This window comes from Jaculus jaculus, chromosome 8 (genome assembly GCF_020740685.1).
Source record: "Jaculus jaculus isolate mJacJac1 chromosome 8, mJacJac1.mat.Y.cur, whole genome shotgun sequence".
Lineage (NCBI taxonomy): Eukaryota > Metazoa > Chordata > Mammalia > Rodentia > Dipodidae > Jaculus > Jaculus jaculus.
Genome location: NC_059109.1, coordinates 137,573,609 through 137,598,765, shown reverse-complemented (window position 1 = coordinate 137,598,765; position 25,157 = coordinate 137,573,609). Strand labels below are relative to the sequence as shown.

At 50.0% G+C, this 25,157-nt stretch overlaps 1 protein-coding gene across 1 annotated transcript; it reads right to left on the bottom strand.

Moving 5' to 3' along the window:
- Positions 1–1,858: 1,858 nt before the first annotated feature.
- On the bottom strand, positions 1,859–24,917 carry Edn3 (endothelin 3). The gene is made up of 5 exons (XM_045156860.1): positions 24,709–24,917; positions 23,881–24,193; positions 6,644–6,820; positions 5,443–5,520; positions 1,859–3,521 (listed from the first exon to the last, which is right to left on the bottom strand). The coding sequence occupies exons 1-5, from the start codon at positions 24,758–24,760 to the stop codon at positions 3,512–3,514; spliced, it is 630 nt and encodes a 209-aa protein (XP_045012795.1). The 5' UTR covers positions 24,761–24,917; the 3' UTR covers positions 1,859–3,511.
- Positions 24,918–25,157: the final 240 nt, after the last annotated feature.

Sequence of the window (25,157 nt, the reverse complement as noted above, 5' to 3'; positions counted from 1 at the left end):
CTCAGGATTCATGCTTCTGCCGTGCACCTCTGGGCCTCTGCCGTTAATCACACTGCTCTGGTCATTTACCCAGCACCTGATTCTGGAATGCTGGGAGGATTGATGAGACAAAGGCTTTTGTGTCCATTCGTGCTGGCCCTCGACAGTTACTCAGTCTTACCATTTTTCTGCATGTAATACCTCTCAGAACCCAACAGTCCTGAGCAATCCTGCTTGCTAGGAAAAGAAACCCACATTCCATGACAGATAGGCCCAAGTGACTTTATAATGCTCCCAACAACAGGAAACCTGATTTGCCTAAGCTTTAAGCTACTTAAGAATCCACATACATGAATGTTGGGATTTGGAGAACTTATGTCTTCCAAGGGGAAAAAATAAGATTATCCTGACAATATCTATAAACCAAAAGTATTCCATTCCTGTAAGGTACACTCTAAATTCAGAGGTATGCCTCCTAGACAAACTTTTAGTTTAAAAAACAAAAGGTAAAGTTGGTGCCCAGTTTAGGGCAAAGTTGGAAATCATGAGCCTTGATGTGATCTTTGAGAAAGTTGTGGGAGAGGAGAGGAGGACCCAGGGCCAAGGCACTTTGAAAAATGAGGAAGCTGAAGCTCAGCAAGTTGAAGGAGCAGTCTTGCTCCATATCAAAGCCAGGTCTCCAGTCTTAACATTCCTTTTTTTTTTTTTTTTTTTTTCCTGGGCTTCCTCAGAGACCTTCAGAAGGGCCTGGTAAGTTCAGCGGCCTGCCGCCACTGTCTTAAATCCCTGCCATCATTCTGAGCGGGGCCTGGTGACTGCTGCAGTCTGTCCTGCCGTACTCCACGGATAGCCCCTCCATTGTCCCTCCCAGACACAAAGAAACTGGCAACATGGCTGGCCTGCTCACACTCAGCTTCTGGTCCTGTCAGCCTGCCCTTTGCTCCCCAAGGACTATGGGATTTCAGGCCCCGTCAGTGCATGCCAGAACACCGCAGCTCCTCCTGTGGGCCACTCCTCATTCTGCTGAATAAATTAGTACCCAACTCTCTCAATTCATCAACGGCAGCAAAACGCTCTAAAATGAGTTTAATTAAAACAAGAGGCTCTTGGGTTTTCTCAGATTAGATGGTGATCAAACCCACTCGGAATATTGAATTTCTCTTTGTCCAATTCTCTTTCTCTTTGATAGTCTCTGACAGTCTGGGTTCAGATTTGGAAGTGGGGTACAGAGATTAGAAAGAAAGAGAAAAGAGACAGGGAGAGGAGAGCTTGAGCCTAACTTCTTGCTAACACCAATTCTCACAGATGTCTCATAATCTTTAAATATGTTTTATTATCATTTACTCATTGTACCAAGAGATGGGTTTCATAATGACATTTTCCTTTAATTATATCGAGTGCATGCACAATATTCATCCCTCCCTTGTCCTCTCCTCTCCCTCCTTCCTTTCTTCAGTAGTTTCCCCTCTGCTTTCATGTTCTGTATGGCTTTGCAATGTGGTTACTGCTGGCCATCATTCTCAGATGTGAAGAGCAGCCCGGCTGTTGTCAACCCGGTGCCCTGTGGTGGTGTTGCATGCTGTGGGGCCAGAGAAGGAGCCTGCCTTGCTGTTCAGGTGCAGGAGTGCCAGAGGAAGGCATCAACTTTCCCCTAAGCCTCTCTCTTCCCAGCTGCCTCTATGTTTTATGTTCTCAGATGGTCCCCAAAGTCCTTCCTTCGTATTCCAACAATTCTTCATCTCTCTAATCACCTTTAGATGGATTTTGTTTCCCCATCTCTAACTCCCTCCCATCTTCTCCAGAGATCCATGAAAAGTTGATATGTAACTATGCCTATAACAACAGCAAGGAAAAGAAAACACACACACACAAATCAGAATAAACTTGTAAGTTCTTTTTTATTATGCATTTGACAGTTAGTATTTTATGGCTATTTGTATGAATGAATGAATTTCTGAGACACCATCTCAACACTGAGCCAAACAGTGCATATGTGTTGCTTTAAAAGTGTAATTCAATCTAAGGAATTTGAGTTTGGATTCAAAACACAATTTAAAATCTCTATATATGTATGCATATATATGTATATATATATATATGCATACACACACACACATATATATACACACACACACATACATACACAGAGTGACTTTACTTTTTGACAGACCCATAAAGCAGTTGTAGTAGAGAATACTCCCCCAATAAATAATCACTTCTCTGAACTGGACAGCATCCTGCCAGCAAACAGCGGCTTTCACTTCCTCACGAACAACAGACTCTTTTTCACCTGGAGCAACTTCGGACAAGCACCTGCGCAGCTTAACGTCTGGCCAAGATGCTGCTCCACATGCACCATCTGAAGTCTCTGCACGCACGTGCTCAGTACAAGCCCAACGGTGGGCTCTCCCTGCTCGGCCCATCGGGGAGGTGAGCAGCCTCTTCCCAGCGGCGCCTGCGGAGCCGGCTTTGCATGCCGAGTCACGGCCCCACATGCTCACCACCGTGCGCTCAGCATGGCAGAAAAAAGGCACAGCTGTAAGAGATTTTGAACCGTTGGGCGTTATAATTCCCAGTTGTTGCCAATTATATAGATAAATAGGAATTTACATAATTTACAGAGAGTTTGTGTCCTCCCCAAAGACGCACATGTATTCACGAAAGCAAATGTTCAAGCTCAGAGCCGGGCTGGGGGTAGCGCCGCTTTCACAGCGGCTTTCTGCAAGCAAGGCTTGGAGGCGCCGCAGCTCGAGGGCTGCAGGCTGCAGGGGGCACGGGGGAGGCCGACCCCAGGGCACCAGCAAGGCCCAAGCTGCCCCTGCGCGTAACACCAGCAGACAGCCATTTTCTTCTTTGCTTGTGTCAAACACCAAGGCTTCGTGTCTCCTCTTCCTCTTGGCGTTCCGTTCTTCCCATGGTTGGTACCACGCGCAGTGGATGTTTTCTGACCTTAGGAACTTTACACTCACAAACCACTGAACTGCTGCAACGCAGGCCTCGAGCTGACGTCCTCACTGGATGGCACCTAGCCTGCAGGCAGCTCTCGCGTGCACACCACGCAGGCCACAGACACTGGCTGCTCCCATACGAGCTTGGTGCTAGGACAGGGACATGTGTTTACTTTTGCAAAGAACCAGCCTGGTGTCCACTTACCCTCCAAGGGGAGCCATGTCAAAAGCCACTAAGTGGCTTTCCAACGTGCCATACCTCTCCAAAAACAATTTCCTGTGTGAAATTGGAGCTGCAGGCGTCTGGGCCCAGGCACATCTGGGATCATTTTACCCATTAGGGAATCTGGGGTCATTTGGATTTGGGCATTCTTGGAGTATGGGTGTACTGTTAAGTGGGGCTCTTTGGGTGGGTTTTCTGCCCTGGGCTGGTTCACTCCTTGTCCCTAAAGAGGTGGAAATTTGAACCAAGTATGAACACTGGTTCCTTCCTGGAAGAGAGCAGGCAGGCAGGGTGAGATCCGCTGTGGGAAGCAAGCTTGATGGTGGCCGCCTAGGGCCTGGGGGCCTCGTGTGTCCTGGGCTCAGACATATCTTCAGGAGAGAGAACAGAAGAAAAGAGAGGGTGTTAGGCCAGAATACTAGCTCTCCCAAGGTCAAGCAGTGACTTCTTCCAGCCACACCTCCAGCTGTCTCCAGATGTGAGCGTATCTCTCTCCATTTTCCAACTGCCGTAGGAGCGGGAAGTCGTGGAGGGAGTCAGAGCAGCAGGTGAGGCCACAGAGGCCTCCTGCGGCCCGGTTCCCTCTGATTCCAAGCTAAAGCAGCTCGAGTGTGGCTGTGGACGTCACTAACTCAAATCTAGCAAGAAGGCAGGGACCATGGCTTAATCGAAGACTTACCCTTTTTCCTCCCAAGAAAGCTTATAGGAGCTTTATATGAATTATAAAGTCCTGGAAGGCCACCACCCATGGTTCTGATGGGAGACACGTCACCAACCTCAAGCTCATCTTTTAAACATGTAACAATAAAAGTGGCTGCAAAGGTCGACACGCGTGTGCTTTTCTACACAAGGTCTCTTGCTGGCTTGAACAGGCCTTTGTCTCCCTCCCTCAGCTCCAGTCTACCCTCTCACTCCCTACACATCTCGGAACCAACTTCACCTCTCCAGTGAGACAACCCCCAGCCACTGCACGCTCCCTTTCCATATCCCGCTGTCCCGTTCGCCCTAGCCCGCCCCACTTTATGTGGTATTTCTCTGTCTGCTGCCACCACCAGCTAGCCTCTGATGGACCACTTGCCTCATTCCCTGTGGTTTCTGAAGACTGAGAACTGTGTCTGGCATGGATCAAGTGCTCAGCAGAGCTTTGCTGAATGATTGTGTAAGTGAATGAACACATAGGCGAATGAAAAAGAACGACAGATGGGTGGTCTTTATCACATCCTGCCATCACAGAGAGGTTTGGTTTGGTGTGAACAAGAGAGAAAGAGGGCAAAGAATGAAGAGGCTGAGTTGGGATCAGCTGGAGTCCGAGTCCCATCGTCAGTCTCCCGGGACCTCCCTGCAACTCCAGTCCTCCTTCCTGCCCCCTTTTTTTTAAGTGCTTATTTATTTGCAAACACAGGAAAGAAGATAGGGAGAGAGAGAGAGAGAGAGAGAGAGAGGATGGGCGTGCCAGGGCCTCCAGCCCCTGCATGTGCCACTTTGTGTGTGTACTTCTACGTAAGTTCTGGGGAATAGATCCTGGGCTGTCACGCATTTCAAGCAAGCACCTTAACCACTGAGGCTTGCTCAGCCTCTTCCTCCATTTTTTATTATGGATGCTGACAGAACCTTCTCCACACCATTGCAAGTGGTCTCACCAATTTGAAAAGCTCCTGTACTCTGAAAGTTGGTTTAATCTTCCCTTGATAAGTCCCTGTAGGAACCAAAGCCACCTCCAGGCTACCATTATAAACATAAAACACCATCCCATTGCAGATGTGCAACCAGGTCATTAATAATGATTTCTGATTGATAGAATGATAAACAAACCCAGCTTGGCTGCAGGAAACCCCTGGGATGAGAAGGCAATAAAAAAAACTGATAAAATGAACTGGAGAGCCAAGGGGCTGGCTCTACAGCCCATGTACGGTATGGTACCCTACCCCCATCTAGAACCAGCCATGGAAAATGAGTGGTAAGGCCAGGGTGACTGGGCAGCTTGACCTGAGGAGCTCTAGAATGGCAGGCATCTGGCTTGGTGAGGCTCAGTAAGATTCCAACTGGACATTACCACCTGGAACTAGGAAGGATGCTACGGCAGGCCCCAAAGATAGAACAGGTTTGCCCAGAGCTAAAGAGATAACAATGACCATCTGCAGCCCAAGCTTGCTCTTCCCCCAAAGCCTAGGACCAAAACCACCATTGTCAATGGATGCTCTCCACCCATGACCTCTAGGGCCCTACTGTCCACTCTGAGACCAGATGCCCCCTTGCCCTGTGGCACCAGAAAGAATGCACAGACATGGTCACCTGTGATGCTGGCCTCTGTGGGCCTCACCGGCCTCTCCTTTCTCTTCCTTATCTGGTTTTGCTGCTCTTCTAGAATCACTGTGGGGACAGAACTGGTTTAGTGAATCAGCCTGCATTTCCACGTGGTTGGTTTTAAGGTGTCAAAATATGGCTCCCTCTTCCCACCAACGAGCACATTAACACATTCCCCAAGGACTGCGTCTCAGGCAGATTGTGGGCTGAGAGCTCAGTGGGAGGATGTCTATGTGCTGCAAATCATGCCTATTATTCACAGGATGTTCAAAAGCCCAGAATGAGGAACAAAACACAGCAAGCACTAGGGCTTCCAGACAGTGAGTCCAGGCCCCACGCCTATGGTGCCTGCCTCACTTTGAGCTCACCCTGTTCAGACAGGGTGCAAGGGACAAGCATCCTATCTGAAACACAGAGCAAGGAAGGGTTGTGACAAGCCACTCTGCCTGGCTGGCTTGATGAGTCTTCAAAGGAAAGAGGAGCAAAAGGGCATTCATAGGGCATCTGTCTTCTCAGGACTGGCCATCCTGGGGCAGGTCTGAGGGCACCCCCTCACCAGGCAGAATGGATTTATGAGCTTCCCTGAGCAACTGAAGCAAAGCACAGGGTGGGTCTTGAATCTGGGGGCCTCCAAGGGTCACAAAAAACAAATACAAGATACCCAGTAAAAGGATCCTCATGTCCCACTTGGGAAGTGGGCAAATGAGACCATAAGTTCCAATTTGCTTTTTTTTTAAAAAAAAAAAAAGTTACTTATTTGAGAGAGAAAGAATGGACATGCCAGGGCCTGCCACTGCAAATGAACTCGAGATGTGTGCATTTGGCTTTACATGGGTCCTTAGGGCTTTGCAGGCAAGCACTTTAACCACTGAGCAATCTCAAAGCCCCCATGTATTCTTTGTGAAGAAACTGAAAACATGCACAGGTGTGAGAAATGGTCTTTCATAGCTAAGTGTTATCAACTTACTGTGGTTTGTGGAAGAACCAGGAGAAAATTGCCTGGAGGGACCAGTCCCAGCCATGGACAGGCAAGGCCACCATTCTCAGAGGCGGTGGGGACCAGTGACACTGCCACTGGACCAGGCTCAACCACCCTGTGCCCACCTTCGAGAAGCCCCTGAACTGTACTGGCCTTGCTCACCAGTAACTGGTGCCTGGGGACATGAGTGGGACTGGGGGGTGGGCATACCTGCTGACATCCAGGGCTCGCGTGCAGAAAAGTACACAGGCCTTGTCATCTGCCCCCACACAAGCACAGCGCAAGCGTGTCCGTGGTGAGGGCTGGGAACGCCCTGGAAATGTCCCCAAGGACCTCTTGCCTCGCAGGCTTCCTCTGTAGTTGGATAGACCATAGGGCACGGTCTGTCTGTGGAGCACAAGGGGAGGTCAGGGGAGTGGGCACAGCCTTCCACTCAGGGGACCCTCAGGGTGGAGCATCTGGAGGTCTGCTAACTGCATTGGACCAGGCAACTCTTGCACCCCCAGGAAGTGAGGTGGTGCTAAGGAGAGCCTGGGAACCAGGCGGAGGCCAACTGTCCTAGGAGTCACACAGAGCCTGCTCACACCTGTGTACTCAGCCTCTCACAGTGACAGACATCTGCCACACTCCAGGCTTTCTGTCGTTTCCAGATCAAATAGTGCAAGCCTGACTGTTCCGGGAAAGGGTCTCAGTGTCCCGGCTGTGCCTCCAGCTCCCTTTTCGAGAGTGAGAAAGTTAAGAACCAGGGAAGGGAAGATGGCTCGGTGGGCCAAGTGCTTCCTAGACACGTGTGAGGACCTGAGTTCATCTCCCCAGCACCCACATAAAAACCAGGCATGACGACATTAGCCTGTGGTCCCAGCACCAGGGAGGTGGCAACAGGAAACTTTCAGGGCCTCAAGGGCTCTCTGGCTCGCGAGTCTAGCCAGAAACCCTGTCCCAAGACTAAGGTGGAAAGCAATTTAAGAGGAATACCTAACATTGACCTCTGGCTTCGTACACATACATGAGCATGCATGCTCACACATGTGCACACAGATGTGTGTCCACATGCACAAAAGCACACATACTACACACCATAGCCAAAATAAATAAATAAATAAAAGGAGAGGCCACTAGTTTACTCTGCCTGGAGCTTGTCCTTTCTATACTTGAGGTGGACATGGACATCTGGTTTGTCTCACATGTTGGTTCCCATCCAGGTCTTGGGCACAGCACTGGTTTCGGAGCCCTGGTACCTATCAGACCTTTGGTACTTATGAGGACCCCATCCAGCCCACTGCCCGAAGCTGCCCCTAGCAACGTTCCCAATAATTGAGTGTCTGAACAGTATATACAGCAGGCCTTGCAGGTGGCACCAGGAAGAACGTCACTCATGCACTTGCAGGCACCAGAGCGACATCCTGAGCCCTGGGTGCTGCTGCTTCCTCAGAGACAAGCATCAGCAGGGCTCCCTGGGCCCTCCAGGAGCCACCACAGCAGCCCTGGCACAGTAGCTGAGGATGGAACAGAGCCTGGAGAAATCTTACTGTGTAGGAAAACATCTGAAATTGTTGACCACTTCTGCTTAGGGTCAGCATTAGGAGGCGTGTCATTGGGAGCAAGAAATGTTTAAATCTGGTCCTTAGAAGTGCGTACATCCCAACCATGGCTCTCCAGAGGACAGAAGATTGCTGGCTGAGTGGGAAAAAGTTGAAACCATATGCTTAATTCATGAATGCTCAGTTGAACATGATTTGGGGACAAATCACTCATAACTCGAGGAAACTTATGGAGCCAAAGGCGCTTTTCCAGTAAGTCTCGGCTTTCCTGTTCATCCCCTAAGTTTCTATGAGCCCCATGGAGTATCACCAATTATCCACCTCAAAGGGTGGCCTCACATCCTCTCTGTGTTTTCAAAATAAAATCAAATTGAATTTCTTTCCTTTAGAAACACGCACCATGGAGCCTTTTGGGGGTGGTGAGAGGAATTGGGCAGGGAGCCCACAGTGACCAGATGATGTTCAGAGCAGCGACCTTCCCTGCTGGGCTGGAGACCAGAGCGGAACACTCTGCCCAGTTCTATTCTCCTCTTGTTCTATACTCCTACCCACCAAGGCCCTTGAGAAACAGAAGAGGGCGGGTCCCTTGTGGCCCCAGGCAAGCCCAGCTGCTAAGCAAATGGAGGGAAAGAATCGGGGTCTGGTCCTGTCTGGAGCTGGACCTTGACTCAAACCCATATTTTCTCAGGACTGGGGTCGATGAGGAGGGAGGAGGAGAAAAACAATACAGCCATTGTTGTCAGTCCAGATTTGGCTAAAGGTATGCTTTTCCTGTGATAGGGCCACATTAAATCTCTGAGTGTTGACATCAAATCCAGTCCTCCGTTTCTTGGTGAAAATTACACACAAGGAATAACAACACTCCCATTTTCCCATCAGCAGTGAGACCTGCAGTTTGGAAATTGCTGTCAGCTGGTCATGGCTTGGTGCACGCAGAGGCGCTCAGCTGAAGCCGAGCGCTCTTAAGCGTTTTCAGTACGGAAGGAAGGCAACAAACATGGAGTTTGTTATTAGAGACATGCTCATGAAATAGTTTTGTCCCCCAACCTGGAAGAAAATCTTTGAAAACACCCCAGGCCCCATCCTCAAACATAGAATCCAAGCCCTCTTGGAGTTCACTGCTGGCGTGTTATAGCTCAGGGAGCGGTGGCACCCTCTCTTCTTTCCTGCTCCATCCCCCAGCAAGGGGGCCTCGCTTACTCCCAGGCAGACGTGCCACTAAGTTCTATTCAACCCTACAAGCAGCTGCCTCTTAGCAGGTCAGGGAATATATTGCCTGAGCCCTGTTGTGTCCTTGAGCGTCAAGCCCTGGAAGTGGCCTTGGGGACCTTTGGGTAGGGAGTTCTAGGACTCTGACTCCCTGGAGCACGGTCTAAGAAGGGTGCATGGCTCTCAGTTCTGGAGACTCACTTCAGTGATATGGGGCATATGAGCCAAAGCAAGGTCAGCAGCGTCCCTCCAAAGTCAGAGACGGGTCAGGATGCGTCCTCTCAGGTACGAGAGCTGGATACCAACTCCTCAAGAGCTGATGGCACAACTGGATGTGAGGCCTTTGTACTCTGAGGTGGAGGTAGGAGGATCAGGAGTTCAAGGCCAGCCCAGGCAACATGAAACTGTCTCAAAAAAACAAATATAAAACAAGCCTATCACAAGTGTCTTATTTTATACCAGCCTTGAGCCAAACACAAAAGAGAGCACATAAGGACTGAGGCAGGAGGATAGCCACAAGTTGGCTGCTAGCCTGGGATATGTGGTAAGTTTCCAGGCCAGCCTGGAGTACAGAGTAAGACTCTCACAAAACAAACAGCTATTCATTGAGCAACTTGTTGATAATGGTGAGATAATTCTAGACTGGCAGGACTGGATTTTTTTTCCACCCTAATGAACTTCAGTAACTACCAACATCATTGCAAAGAACAGCCAACATCTATTAAGCACCCACTGTATTACCCTGTGATACACAGAAGCAGAAAGGCCAAGCTTCTGCACACATGGGGTGGGGGGAGAAGCAGAGTCCAGCTACAAACCAGACCTTCTCATGTGTTCATGCTTCCAGGAATTGACATGCTACTGGAAAATGGCCAACAGGCCAAGGAATGTGCAGCCAGGATGGATAGACATCTATAAGGTTCACAGAGTACAGAGAGGTGGCCAGGTAATCCCATCATTAAGTTGTAAAGCTCTTATATATGACAACCACTCAGCCCTCCCAACAGTTTCCTGAATGGCAAGAGGGTTGTGAGAGCAACAAACAGAATGAGATGCTGCATGGGAAAACGAGTTAGTGGTGAATGGAAACTAGCCGTTTCCATTATTTACCTGGCCTGGGAAGCCGTGTGTTTGATCAGGTGGAGAAATGCCACCCATCAGGCCTACATTTGCGATGTGTGACTAAGCAACAAAGAAGCATTATAAGGAACCAGAAAGCCACATGGCACGCATGGCCATTCCTTACTACCCTCCTTTTGCCAGGTCCCATCATGCACCACTGCCTCCTCAGAGCTGTGCTTGTGCACATTTCCGTCACTGTCCGTAGCCACCACTCCCTGAATGTGGAACAAGAAAGGCCCAGTAGCAGAACCATGAAAACAGAATTAGACGATGGAGTATCTTGGACCAGCATACTCTACCCAACTGTGTCAGCCTACTGTTCAGCAGCAGGGCTTAGAGAATGCAGATCTTTGCAAAGCCAGGCAGCCCTCCATCTGTTGATATTTCAGTGATAACACAGAGCCCCATAAAGAAAAGCAGATGAAGAAACGCATAAACAAACCCTCTCCGTCGTACCTACATATGCAGTGTCTAATGCCGGGTGTGAGTTTGTGTAATAAATTGTCTCTCAACTTATGTACCAAGAACATTCATTATTTGATCAGTGATGGTGATGCCAGGGTGCTATTTATCACAGTGTTCCTTATTTGTCAACTTTCCCCAAATGTCATATATAAATGTTATTAAATATTAAACTCCCAAATCGCCCATGTTCATTCTTCATCTGCAGTACCAAACTGAAAGCCGTTCATTTGTCTTTATAAGAAGCTTTTAAATAAGGAAAATGACTTAAGAAAAAAAAAAAAACATTGCTTCTAAGTTCTAGCTTGCCTTTTCTTAAAGAAATTTCCATCTTTTTAATCATGAAACTGACTTGTGTACCTGTGGTTGGAAGGGCAGGCACAGATATTCCCAAAGACCACCTGGAAAACAGCAAAGGGGAGTCACGTGCTAAGTTCTGAATTCTCAAGAAAGCCCATCCATCATACGGCTATTCCCTCTAACAATCCCCATAACCACTTCTGCCTGAGCTGAGTACCTCCATACACAGATGCTAGGGTAGTCTTGGCCAGAATCAAAACCAAGGCAGGGAATGGAGAAGATTGCTTGGTGGCTAAGACGCTTGCCTGCAAAGCCTAAGGATCCAGGTTTGATTCCCCAGTACCAATGTAAGCCAGATGCACAAGGTGGTGCATGTGTCTGAAGTTGGTTTGTAGTGGCTAGACGACCTAGCCTGACTATTCTCACTCTTTCTCTCTCACTCTCTCTGATAAATAAAATATTTCAAAAATGTTTCTTAGAAAGAAGACAGGAGAGTTCTGGTTTCATACACAGGCTAGCAAACTGACATGGTCAGATTCTTCCAATCAGCAGCTTTTGTTACATCTGGAAATACTATGAGATGCCCCAATTTTCATTTTCTTGTGAATGACTAAAATTTGTGCTGACACCATTCCCATGGCAGGGACCACCTAGAGCTGACTGCACACAAGCTTTCCAACTTGTCCCAGCCTCCATCACTCCTAAAGTTTTGTATTTGTCCTCTACTCAGTTTTGCTACATGTCTGGCCATTATGAGTATCAGAGTTTACTATTCCCAGGCTAGTGACTTATCTCACAAGTGACACCAGGCAGGTGATAAGCTACACTGTCAAAATGAATACCTAGTACTATTTTTGTCTTTAAACACATAGTTGTCATCATTTTCATTTAAAAAGTCCAAGTCCTGGCTGAATGTCTTCCCAACAACTAGGGTATTCTCATGTCACACTTAGGAAACATGTAAAGTTCATGATCTGCCTCCCCAGTTTCCCACTAACTAGCACACAGTCAGCAGCTCCTGCCACCAGGCACCAGCCATCACTGGGCACAGCCTCCCATCATTCCACAGTGAAGAGACCCTCACATGCTGTCAAGCTATGGCTCGATTTCAGACTTATTAAATTCCCTCCTTGGAAGGCACCCCTTGCTGACTGTACCAAGCTTAGTTTTTGGGCAAGTGAGTAATATCTGTCACATCCTTTTCTATCTTTCAAACATTAAACAGTTGGAATGGTGTTCTGATGAGTTGGGAAGTAGAGAAATAGTCTAGGTCTGGGAAAGTGTGACTTCATTTGAACAAGCACCTAGTGGATGCCTACTGTGTACAAATGCACAGGGCAAGGGGAAAACAAACTGGAAAGCAGAAGCCTGACTGATAAAGGATAGAAAGTCAGGGGCTCTCCAGAGCCTGGGGCCACTGTTGATGGTTTCTGCCTTGTGAATCCAGTCCCCTCATGTTCCTCTGAGGACTCATCCCGCTCCCATTGTGTGAGGACCCTGGGAGATTGACCCATCTGCCTCTGTTTTTCCCTACCAGGTAGCCTCAGATGAACCAATCAGACACTCTCCCCTAAGACTCCTAAAGGAGGACACCCAGGGTAAGAAGATACTCTGGGGCTGTTAAGTGCCGGGTGGGCCTCTCTTGTGCCATCCATTCAACTGGACCTCAGGGTCCTCCATACTGTCCCTGTAGCTCTTCCCTCTGGACATGGACTGCTTCTGTGTCCAAGGGGTCCTGTGTCCTTCCACTAAGCCCCTTCTATGCACTGTGCTTAATATCTGCTGCTTGTGACCATGAACTCCAACTGAGCTGAAACCGTCCATTCCTTAGGTGGTAGCCATAGTGTCTTGGGTGTGACAGAAAGGTCTCTCCTTCTAGGATCTCCAGCTGCTGGGGACAAGCAGAGATTTTCTTCACTGTACTATTATGCAAAACAACATGTTCAGAATTGGGACAAAACCCACTTGGCTGGCTGGAATCCTTTCCTTCCAGCTGCACCCACTGAGAAATGTCTGGTTTGGCTAGGACTGTCCTTGGGCAGGTGGAAACAAAGCATACTACCTGTTCCATCCCAAGATGCTCAGACCCAACCCCAGACCCTGCGTGAAGCCTATCAGAAGTCTCTGTCACTACTGATCCTACCCCTTGCCCACTTACCAAGCACACATAAAAGTCTGCTGTGGGCCAGGCCTTGTGTTAAATAGCCCATGGGGAGTCCTCCCAACTTTCAAGAAAGAAAAGAGGCCAGAAACCCCAGGTCCCCCAGGGCCTCAGAGTATAAGTAGAAAACACACATGCACAGGTGCTCTGCATGATATCATATAGACCTCGCCTTGCATGTGACAAAGGTTCAAATACAGAGGCTCTGACATTGCCTTTGGGAATGGGCTTGAGATGGGAGTTTGGACAACTAGGAGGGGTGAGGAGCCAGGAGAACTGTAGATGGATCATGCTGCTGCCAGCCCAGGAGCAACAGTGTGGGGCAAATTAGCAGGGGGAGGGGGCCAGGTATGAGCTGAGAAGCAAGGGAAAAGAAAGAGACAGAGAAGAGAAAAGGTGTGCATGTAGAAAGAAAACAGATGAGGCAGGTGTGATAGAGAGATACAGAGGAATATGCACCTTACTTCATAAAAGAGATCAAGGGGAAGACAGGCAGGTAGAAGGGCACCTGGCCTTTTATGTCTATATCCTTGGTGCACGGTAGACTTGCCAGTGGGAGAAAGAGCTTGTGAGGGTATAGGCCAGTGCTCAGGGCAGAAGACAGGTTGGTCAGATCTCTCATTGAGCCAGGGAGCCCTTTGGGAAAGTGAGACCTCTGAAGATCTCGGTTTGGGCCAGTGGGGAGGGGAGAGGACTCTGAGAGTTTAAGAACAATGTGTTGCAAACATCAGAACAGGGAAATGGCCATCCGCAGCTCTCTTGTGCTGCTGAGAATCCTCACAACTTAAAGCTGGAAGAGCACAAAGTAGAGCATTCATGCAGCCACCCTACAATGTGGGTGGCTATCTCCTTCAGCCCTAAGAAAAAGCCCATGACTCTAGGGTATTTGGGAATATCAAAAGCAGTGTACCATGTGCCAAGAGTTGATAGTTAACTTTTAAGATATTCCAAAGTATGGTGTGAACTGCTGTGCTCTGCCATGCCCTGCTCACCATGACGCCAGACCCTTTGCAACCATGAGCTAAATAAATTCTTCCCTTAAGGTGACTTGGTTGGCTGTTGTGGTCACTGTGATGAGACAAGTATGCTATGTAAAGGTTTTCCCCAGAATAAGCATGGTCCTCCCACCCTTCAAGGTGGAGGAGCTGCAGCTCATCTACATCATGATGGACAGTTCAGGAGTCATGGGCGGGTGGATGGGTGGACGAATGGATGGGTGGATGGGTGGATGGGTGGATGAGGCACAGGTCAGGTGGAGGGGGCCCAGTGGAGGGGGGGAGTTTTAGCTGCAGCCAAACTGACGACTCTGACAGTTGTAGGCAGGTGATTTCCCTCAACGTGAGAGATGACAGGGCTGGCTGGCTGGCTCCTTATAAAGGTATACCCAGCTCCAAATCTCACTGCGAGATTTCCCAGCACCCATCACCAGTGCTTCTTCAGTGCATGAGCCCTGGAGAAGGTTCTAGATATTCCTCCTCAATAAGAAAACTGCAACTCAGCGTGGTCCCTGTCCCACCACGCTCCCAGGATCTCACCAGCTATACTTAGAAAGCTTTCTCCCAAACTGTCTATTCTGTTCTGTGGCCTACTGCCACAAGGCAGTGTTCTCACAAGATCAAAGTCACAGACACTCCCCCACCCCCAGCTCAATGCAACAGAGAACCAGTCCTCCCTCCACACCGGAGTCCAAGGAACAGAGAACACTGAGAGTTTTTAGAGAGGTAGCCCTTTTACACACACACACACAAAGCCATAGAGAAACAAGTTCCAGTAGGTGAAGAATGAAGCCATGGAGGGAATCCCATGAGTGGCTGGCTTCCCCCTCTTTGAAAACTCCTGGCTAGAATTCCTCTCCCTGGCCCCCCATGACCCTAATGTATTCCCAGTCAAATGTAGGCATGAGAACACATGTCTGTCTGGCACGGTTTCATTATAGCTTTATGCAAACCTGCAGACAGATGGGGCTGGAAATAGCTGCCATAATGGAAACAGAGGGGTAAGACAGGGAGCAGGTATTCTTACAAGGATAGGACTCTGGAAGGATTCTTAGGAAACGCTAACACCATCACACATACCTTTAAATAACATGCAAGGTGCAAGAGAAGCCAGCTCAGATACTTTTCAGGTGATGCCATGCTGGGGATAAAAAAAAGGCCTTGGTGACAGGGTGAAAAGGCTGTCTTATGCCATTGCAAAGGTGACAAGGCACTCCCCTTTTCTGGTTGGTGTTTGTGTGGCGCCATTTTGGTAACCCCAATAACCTTGTCACTTCCCTCCAGCTAGTGATTCTTGGTCACTATGAGAGGTATGGCTTTGTCCTCAACCAAGAAAAAAGGATTAGGGTGAGGCAGGGCATGCAAGTGCCAGGTTGGACCCTGATTCTTTCATATGTTCTCAGTGAAGGACACCGGTGCTCAGTGACATGTTCGGAAAACAGTGTCCGACCAGTGCCTCTGTTCTTCCTGCTAAAGTGCCCCCTGAAAGTCTGTCCCCCAACGAAATACCTTGCTTTCCAGGCCCCATTCTTAGCCACAAAAAATAACCCCACAGAAATCAGATTTATAAAAATTCTGCTCTCCTCATTAGTTGCTTGTGACTTTCAACAAAGCCATTGTCCCTCCCTAGGCTGTGGGGAGAAACTATCCACTGGGGACACTTGTGCCTAAGGCCACTGCTGCTTTTGGGCCTTTCTCAGCCACTCAGGAAACTAGTCTGTCTCTAGTTTTTAACTTACTGGGAAGGAGGTAGGGCTCCTAACTGCTATGTTCCAGAGGCCTGTCTTTTAGGGTCCCCTGCTAATGCCAAGTCAGTCTGAGACAGCCATAAAAGAAGACCCTGCTGAGTGACCCCAAGTGGGTGAGAGCTCTTGGCTTTGAGACTCCATGCCAGGCCTGGGGAGAACACAACAGGTTGCCTTGTACTGCTGGGCTGATCTAGGGAGACCCAGAGGGTGGGTCAGTGCCTCAAACTCTGCCTAGTCAAGCTGTTCACCCCTACCATCATCTGCCACACACTAGGCATCAGCTGACTGATTTTTCTTCCGACCTCAATTGGGTCTGAACCCAGGGAGGGACAAAAGTATCTGTATGTGCTCATGCATGCATGTGCATGCATATACATGGGCATGCGTGTTTGTGTGTGTTCGTGTGAGTGTGTGTCTCATCTCTGGGCACTCTCTGTTACCCTCTGAAATGTGACTTGGAATAAGAGCACACCCTTTTCTCATGTGAGACAGAGCTGCTGAAAAGCTGGGTGGTGGTTAAATGGTCTCTATGAGCCCTTTAACTGCTCCTTGCCCAACAAGACATGCTGGGATACTGTGGGTCCAGCATGGGAGGGAGGCCTGGAATGTTGAATGTTGACGTCGGGCGGGTTCCAGCCACGGCAGAGGAGCCTCTTAAGAAAAGCATTGTTTGCCTCCCAGCTTCCTTTGTTTTAAATTCTTGCAGGAATAAACCACACCAGAGATGTCAGGGACTCTCGTCCGCCTTCAGATTTAAGGCCAAGTTCCTAGCTGCAACATCCCTTTCATCTAACAGAAATCCAAATGCTCCCTCCGGGTCGAGTAGGGTCACAACCCCTTCATACTGAGTTTTTGTGCTTCGAATCAAGCTGCCTTGGAGCCTCAAGCGGGGAGTGGGTCAGCTGCATTCCAGGGGAGCCTGACTTTGCCTCTGGACATGTCTCCTCCTTAGGTGGACTCTAAGGCTTTGGCTCCATGGGAACTTAAGAGAAAAGTCATATCGTAGGGTTGACCTTTCCAGCCAACTCTGAAATTGAGTCCCAAGGTTCTTAAATTGTAAAGCATCTTGCTGTCAAATTTCCCAAGAACCATGCTACACAAGCTCAAGGCTAGTGAGCAAGGTGTGCTGCACTGCCAGGGAGGAGATGGGAATGGTGTTCACTGTGGAGGAACAAGCAGCGATGGAGCGAAGCCTTGCTAGTCACAGCCTTGAGCTTGGCATTACTTAGCACTTGGCCAGCACCATCTTCTGCACGTTCTCCTCAAAAGCATGTGGTAGGGTTATATGTCGTAAACCCATGTGCACTGCATTATCTGCATTGCTTTCAGGGACTCCTACACTGCGGAGCCTACTTTGGGGTCGGGGTACTGTGTAGTGGTTTAGAAAATGGGCCCTGTGGCTTGACAGCTACAAACACCAGCAGTATAATCTGCTAGACTCAACTCTTCCTTCCAGATAAGAAGACATGCCTTCCTCCCAAAGATCTCCTCACAGGAGTGTAACACACTGATCTTAAGCACAGCATCCATGCATGAAGTGACATCCACCTACCATGTGCAGTGGGTGTCTGGCCCAGTGACCTTGGGCGCACCAAGCCCATCTCCAAACCTTCAGCATTTATCCATGCCAGAGGAAGCAGTAGGAAATAACTGAGGAGGGCGGGACTGACTCCCATCCTGCCTGGAGCAACCTTTGGACACAGGTGCCCCTATCAAGCTGCTTATCTGCTGCAGAGAAGCCAGACACACCTTTTCCCAGGGTCTGCAAGCCTTATGTTAATCAAATGCTAATATACAGGCACTGAGGCTGTTGGGGACAGAGGGCATGAGCTTGATCTGGGCACTCCAGGCCACTGAGGGAGACCAGGATTGGATGGTCCGAAGAAGCCGACCTCAGGGGTACTCAGGAAGGAATGTTCTACTCATTGTCGCATTCCAAGAATGGGATGGGAAGTAGCAGCAGGGCCACTGGGGTGGAGAAGGTTTTGTGCAGGGCTGTGCCTTTAAGTCCTTGAGTGTTGACCAAGTTCAAAGCATCGTGTTGGCCAGGCCCTATGCACTTTCCAATGTCATTCTGACTACTTCTTTACTCCCCATGTATACAGTCAGGGGACTGAGGTTCACAGAAAAGGCATCACCAAAGTGGAGGCTGAGGATTCCAGCACAGATCATGGAGCCCAGAATTTGAGCTCTTCCACATGACAGGTGGGTCTGCTCCCACTCCAGGTAAGAATGCAGACGAGAGAGGGCCTGGAGTTCCTTTCTCTCTAAATAGAATGAGTCTTTGACCCAGAATGTGTCAGTGTGAAGCTGGGCCTGCAAGCAGGGGTGGATTTGAGAAGATCTGTTCTTGTTCCTTCTCAACCTGAGTGACGGCACCAGGCAGAGGGAAACATGTGAGGCCATGCACTTAAAGACCATCAGTGTAAGCACGTGAGGCAACAGCCAGGAAAGGAACCCCCCCCCCCCCAGAGATGGAGCATGTGGCTGTAAGTCCCTGTCCTCTTCCTCACATCCACAACCTGCACATCCCAGTAATGTCTGCTATGAGGACAAAGCTCTCAGTGTGCTGGGTCTGCCCGGGGTCTGCACAAAGTCTACCCGGGGTCTGCTTGGGGTCTTCACAGAGTCTGCCCAGGGTCTGCCAAGGGTTTCTGAAGGGTAACAGGGAGTTGTGATCTCAGCAAGTCAACACTGTATTTCCAGAATAAAATTTAGGATGTGTGAGGGACCACACATGTGATGGAACACGGATCTGGGATTTTGCTCTTGTGATCATTTGTGTCTATGAGAAGAATCTTGCAAAGGTGCAAATATGTCATTATGTAGAATCAGACATACGTGAGTCATCATCAGTACTGTCATCACAAGGAACAGAATTACTCTGAAGTGGTCATGGTGGAGCCCATGTCTTTCTATCACTGGTCAGTGCTGCCCAGACAGACATTCCTTGGAAGCAGGAGTCACCAAAGAGCAGTGAGTCCTGTGTTGGGAAAAGGTACCTAGCAGAGGCTGAAAGACAGCTCCTGGAGCCAGATAGGGCTCTGTAACTCTGGGGAAGTGACTCAGCCTCATGCGAACTAGGGAGGAAAGCAGCTCCTAGCTATTGTGTACATGAGGTGAGGATGTGCAGTCAGCCCACACCATCATCATCATCATCGAGACTGGTCATCCACTGCACTTTCTCAATACCATGATGGATAGTAACAAAGACTGCCCTTCTCACCTTAAAGAAACCCATCTCCACCAATGATCCTGCCAAGGCTGCCTCAAAGGAGAGGGCGAACTTTACTGGGGTCCTCTAAAAGCCATTGTGGGTGCACAGCTGGGGTCCCAGACCCCACCCATTCAGTAGGGTGGCCCCTGGGAAACATGCTAGCATGACTTTCTTGACAACAGAAGGCCAAGGCAGGATTTGGGTACTTTTGTGGTAGAATGCACTAAAAGGCAAAATGTTTTGTTAATTATTATTATTATCATTCTACTCTTTACTTCTTTGGAGAGGAAAAGAACTCAAAACAAATGTCATTCCTAGATGATTAAGTAAGTGTGGCAGGCTCCAGCACAGGCTGAGCAGCAGGCTGAATGTCCTGTAGGAGATGGGTCAGAGGAGCCCAGAGAAGCCCTTCTGGTCACTGTCTTACAGCTGGAGCAGGGTCTATACCTTGCAGAGGGGAGGGAGGGAGCTGATGGCCTGTCCTACCACACACGGTCATGGCCAGGATGGAGGGCAGAGCGCCGTGGTGCCAGTGGGGATTGGAAATCCCAGACTTTCCATCACGGTCATGATTTCCAATGTCTTGTTCTGCTCTTTCCATAAATACATTCCCACTTGTCAGCCATGTGGCTCCGATTTCTGTTTGGGAAACACGGTCACCAACACAGCTCCACGGGCTCCTGCAAACGTCCCCAGAGACGTTAACAGATGGCAGGTTCCCCTAGCACGGAGGTGGCGAGGCTATGCTCATGGCAGGCCTACACTGGTGTTCTAACAGCCATTTGATGGGCCTAGCTGTTTCTCCACTACCCGTCTCAGAGGAGCTGGCCATTGTGGGACGTGGTTAGAACCAATATCCCATGATGGCTCATTTTTTGAGACAACACTCAGTTGTTTGGTCAACCACCAGTGTAGATGTTGCTGGGAAAGTCTTTTTCAGATGTCAGTACTGTTTACATCAGTCGACTTTGAGCAAAGTAGCCCTCCACAATCTAGATGGGCTCAGCCAACCATGTGACAGCCTTGAGAATCAAGACTGAGGTCCCTTAAAGAAGGAACCATTCATCTGGGTTCTCTTGGTACCCAAGGCAGTACTATCAGCTCCCACTGGAATTTCTAGCTTCTGGTAGTAGCCTGCAGCTCATGTAAGCTTATTCTCTCCATGAGAACACAGAAACATATCCTCCTGTTTCTGTCTGTCTGGAGAGCTCTGACTAGCGCAGTCCCCACCTCCTTTGAAGGCAAGAGACCTGCGACCTTTCCTCTACCCGTGAGGGATGCGCAGACCCAGCACACGAGCGTGTGGGTGCTGTGGTCTTTCTCACCAGCTCTAATCTTATTATCTTATGCTCTGTAAATGTTTCAGTGCTATAACATGGGATGTGTTTTCCTGGGCTTGGATTCTGGTTTTGCTTCTGTTGGCAATGGTGGGAATGTCTGGATGTGGGTCATCAAAGTTTGTCTTATAGTCAAGGAAAGTTTTAGGAAAATATCACCATCCCATCTATTGGTTATGGTTCTAGATGCCTTCACAGAGCCATGAAGCACAGTTGCTAAGGCACACGTCTTTCCTCTTTGGGGCTATAGGCCTTTGGATAATATGACCAAAGTGATGGGTAAGGCATCCCAAAAAGATGCACACTCCTACAGATGACTTCAGAGATACATGGGCTCTTTGAAGAGAGCCACGCGCTCTGGGTGATGAGAGCTCTTGGATGGGAGAAAGCCCTGCAGACAAGAGCCACATCAACAGCAAACTCGAGAACATGGAGCCAAGCGCAGGACAATGCAGTCCAGTATTAGTGGAGCATGGGCTGTGTACCTGCTGTCACTGCTAGAAAGGCCAACTGACCTCAGGCACTGGAGGAACATGGGAGGACCAATGGAAGAACCAGAGAATCTCAGACCTGTCAGCAAAACTCTTAACAGAGTAACAGGTCTCTTGAGGACAACCTACATGGTTAGCTTCCTGTGAATAAGCCAAACAGGGCACAACAGTAACTCCTCACTATTTCTGCAGCACTGTAGGTCCTGGGCATAGCAGAAACAACCTTCTTCTCAACACTGTTTTTTGAAGTTCTTCAATTACTCAGACTGTAGACTCAATCTCCACAAAGCCCAGTGAGCAGGAGAAGGGACAGCACCAAAAGGTGGAAACATGAAGTTCGAGACACTTGGTTGAGGCATGAGGATCACACCTCCTCCAGGTTTCCAAGCAGCCAGTGGGGACCAGCAGCAGACCTCATCCCTGGTAGGGATGTTTTGAAAGCAAGATAGGCAGGTCTACTATGGAAGAGGGAGTGATGTGAGGGCTGCCAAAAGGTGAGGCTAAGACACAGCTGAGTGGCTTCTCTGGAAAAGACCCAACCATGCACAACCAGGGACCTTCAGCATAAGTCAATGCCTGTCAGAGTCTTCCGTTTCATTGCAAGCTCAATACAGCCCATTTCTTAAACTGTAAGCTTGTCCTGCCTATTTTATATATATAGCACATGGACCTATTTAAGGGAGGGGGGAAGAGAGAGATGAAGGCTGGGAAGGGAGAAAAGAGAGAGGCAGAGAGAAATGGAGGGAGAGATAAAAAAAAAGGGAGGGAAGAAGGCAGAGAGAAATGGAGGGAGAGATAAAAAAAAAGGGAGGGAAGAAGGCAGAGAGAAAGAAGGGAGAAAGATCATCCAGGAAATATCTTCTTACCAATATTTCAAAGGGCTCAAGACTGACAATTGTCAATGTATTTCCTAAGTAGCTCACCAGGATACCACCCTTTTCCAACTGTGCTGAACAACCACAACCACCACCACAACAAAAACAAACAATAAAGGTATGGGAAGAGAAAAGGTTGACCAGACTCTAGAAGAAAGTAACCAGTTGTCTGACCTTGAAAAAGTCACAGATGCTTGGCTTCTTGCCAGGCCACCCAAGCCAATTCAAAATTCTGACCCAGGACTTCAAATACCTCAGGGTAATTGTAGAGCCTCTGGGATGTGTCCCAAATACTCACTTCGTGGGCAGGCTGTGCTCAGGGCCCTGGAGGACAGGCAGAGACCAAGGATGGTCTCCAACCCTGCCCCCACCAGCCCAGCTTCTCACTGGGTTGACTGTCTTCTCTCTCCTTCTCCACTGGAAGCTTGAACTTCCAGCCAAGATGAGAGAGGTACCTACACTGACTACACATGGCTCCCCGCTCTGTGGCCCTCATTTGGTAGGTCATGATGGCAGGTGGGTAGGCATTAGGAAGGACAAGTCTCAGGGTGATGCCGGTTCTGAGGAAAGCTGACCCTGATATTGTCTGGGAGTGGAAGATGGGCCACAAGAGCACAACACTCAACTCTGTTCTCCTTCCACCGCCCCATCCTGGGTTGACAGCTTGTATGGGAGCTTCACCAGACTCCTGCCAGACGAGCAAATCATGCCATGAGGATCAGCTCCAGAGCTGGAGAGACCCAGGATGAAAGTCCAATCAATGCACAGCTCTTGGTTCAGAAGGAACCGAAAACTACAGGATAGAGATGGCCAGCCACTCAATGAATGGAGCCAGGGTCCAGTTAAGCCTCTGGCCTTTACAAGGCATCTGAGTGGCTCAGCCAGTGAACCTAGCTTTGCCTGCCACTCAGGCGTAGTGGGGTGACTTTCACACCTACTTGGATGTGATTAGAGGTCTTGTCACTGGAGTCAAAAGACACTGGAGCTCTCAGGATTATCCCTGCCCCCTTGCACTTCATTATTGAGCAGTCTCAGTGGGTGAATGATCCCCTCCAAAGCTGACACTCAGAGGTCTCTTCAGTTAAAGGGACGGGAATGGAGACACCTCTGAACACAGTGACGGAGCTGCCATCCCAGACTGATGATGTTCACAACCATCTCCGTCCCCAGCCAGGAATCCCTAAGTGGTACCTGCAGGTTGATCCCAAGAGATGGTAAGAGCACCCAGAGGATGGACTTCAGCAGCATTCTGTTCAAGTTTGAGATTCCAGATTCCCAAGAGCCAGGCCCAAAAGATGGTGACCAGAGCTAGGTCAAGTCCTCTACCCTACCTGCAAGATTACTGTCTTGTTCAAGGCTCCTGGAGGGTGAATGGGAGTGGGGCAGGAGGTGGGGGTGTTCATACCTTCCCCATGACCTGGGGGAAGGTAGCCCTCACCACAAGCTGACCCTAGACTGCATCACCACACTATTGCCAGGCCAGGAATAATAGAGGGGACTTCTGTGACTATGGCCATGGACAACTGGAGCCAGATCCATAGAAAGGCCATGTGTCCACACTACCTGGGTATCCAGGAAGGGGAGGGGAGGAAAAGAGCCATTTCAGGAGCGTTTCATTCCCCAGGGGCTAGCTGCTCTCAAGGAATGTCAAATTCTTCAGAGACAGGTGGGGTCAAGAGCTAGGCACGGCCCACTTAGCCCCTCTGTCTCCAAGGAGGCCCAGAGAGACTTCTCAGATATCTAACCCTGCTGGCCAGCCCCCTGCCCACTGGATCTCCAACCTCGGATTGGGTTTCACTTGAGCCAGGCCCACAGAGAACATGTGGGTCACCCCTGACTTACAGACAGGACTAGGCTGGCAGGAGACCCACAACAACTGAATACTGCGCCAGGGAAGACTGTGGGGCCCACTGAAGTGGGCTGAGATTCCCCTCAGAGTGTGTGAAGACCCGGCCTAGTGGAGCCAAGCCCCCACCCCAGCCGACTCACTCGGGTGTGTTGATCCAGATGATGTCCAGGTGGCAGTAATAAACACACTCTTTGTCCTTGTAGGTAAAGCACGTGCAGCGCTTGGCACGGTGGTGTGCAGGACCCCCCTGGGCTGGCTGCTCCCCAGATCTGCCCGGTCTCTGCTTCTGCCCAGCGCTTCCAGGCTGCGGACCCTGTTCCATGGCCAAGGCCGCGGTCCCCTCAGCAGGCCGGGCCACAGTCTCTTCACAATCCCCCTCCGACTGTGCTGCAGTGGGACCCTGAGCCACACTGGACCTGCCAGAGCCCCCAGGCTGGGGGCAAGGCACAGATCCTGGAGGAAACATACGGAGAAGTTCATGAGCTGCCAGATCGTAGGTCTCAAGGTTGACCCACTATCCCCCCCAGAAAAACCTGGGAGCAGGGGCAAAATGTCTGCAGCCTGGGCACATTTCCCCAAGTCTCCAAGCTAGCTATGCCAAATGTCCTAAAAAAGAGTTTGCAAGTTGCATGCGTACTTGGTGAAGAGCTTGCAAGCTGTGTTCACTCTCTGCAAAGTATGAAAGTTATTTGCGCTGGTTGAAAACTTGCACGCATTTGGTATAGTCCCTGAAACTTGTCTGCAAAGTTCCTAACTTCGTGAAGAACTGAGCAAGTCCCCCAAACTGCAACCCCCAGGCCCAGTGGAGGGCTGTCCTTGGGTTCATCTTCAAACCCCCGAGCCCGCCCCTAAGATGCTAGGGCCGCGCAAACGTTAGCTCCCCCTCCCCAGGAGACCCCGCTCCGCTCCCGGGCTCCTTTTGTGTGCACAGGCGCAGGGAAGGCGCGCCGCCCGCCCTGCTCGCTTACCTGCGGCGGAGGTCACTGTGAGCCCAAAAAGGAGCCACAACCCCGGCTCCATGAACCCCAATCAGGCGTGGGAGCACCGGGCCTGGAGGAGAGCCGCTGGTGGCAGCCAAGGGCGCAGGGGCCGGGTAGGGTCCTGTCGCGTCCGGGCTGCAGTCAAGAGTTGGCGGCGGCGGTCACGAACTTTTCAGAGCGCGCTACCCATCCCTGCGCAGGGCCGCCGGCTCTGGCTCGGGCTTTTCTGGCTCCCGCACCACCCCCTTCGCCTCCCCGCCCCTCGGAGGGGCTGGAGCTGTCACGCGGGGCCTTTGAACCCGGGGCGCACGGGGGGTCGCTTCCCAGGCTCAGGGAGGGAGCCTACCCCGAGGCGCAGCGGCCCCAGGCGCACCCAGGCCGGAGAGGGGCAGGGACGCTTGCTCCTCATGGATGGGGTGGGGTAGGGTGGGGGCCCC

Bases quoted from the DNA above. Each gene is read 5' to 3' on its own strand.
- Edn3 (XM_045156860.1), bottom strand. From the start codon at position 24,760: ATGGAGCCGGGGTTGTGGCTCCTTTTTGGGCTCACAGTGACCTCCGCC. The intron at 24,194-24,708 runs GTAAGCGAGCAG...TGTTTCCTCCAG, and splicing joins CACAGTGACCTCCGCCGCAG to GATCTGTGCCTTGCCCCCAG. The intron at 5,521-6,643 runs GTATGCCCACCC...CTGTCCCCACAG, and splicing joins CGAGCCCTGGATGTCAGCAG to TGATTCTAGAAGAGCAGCAA.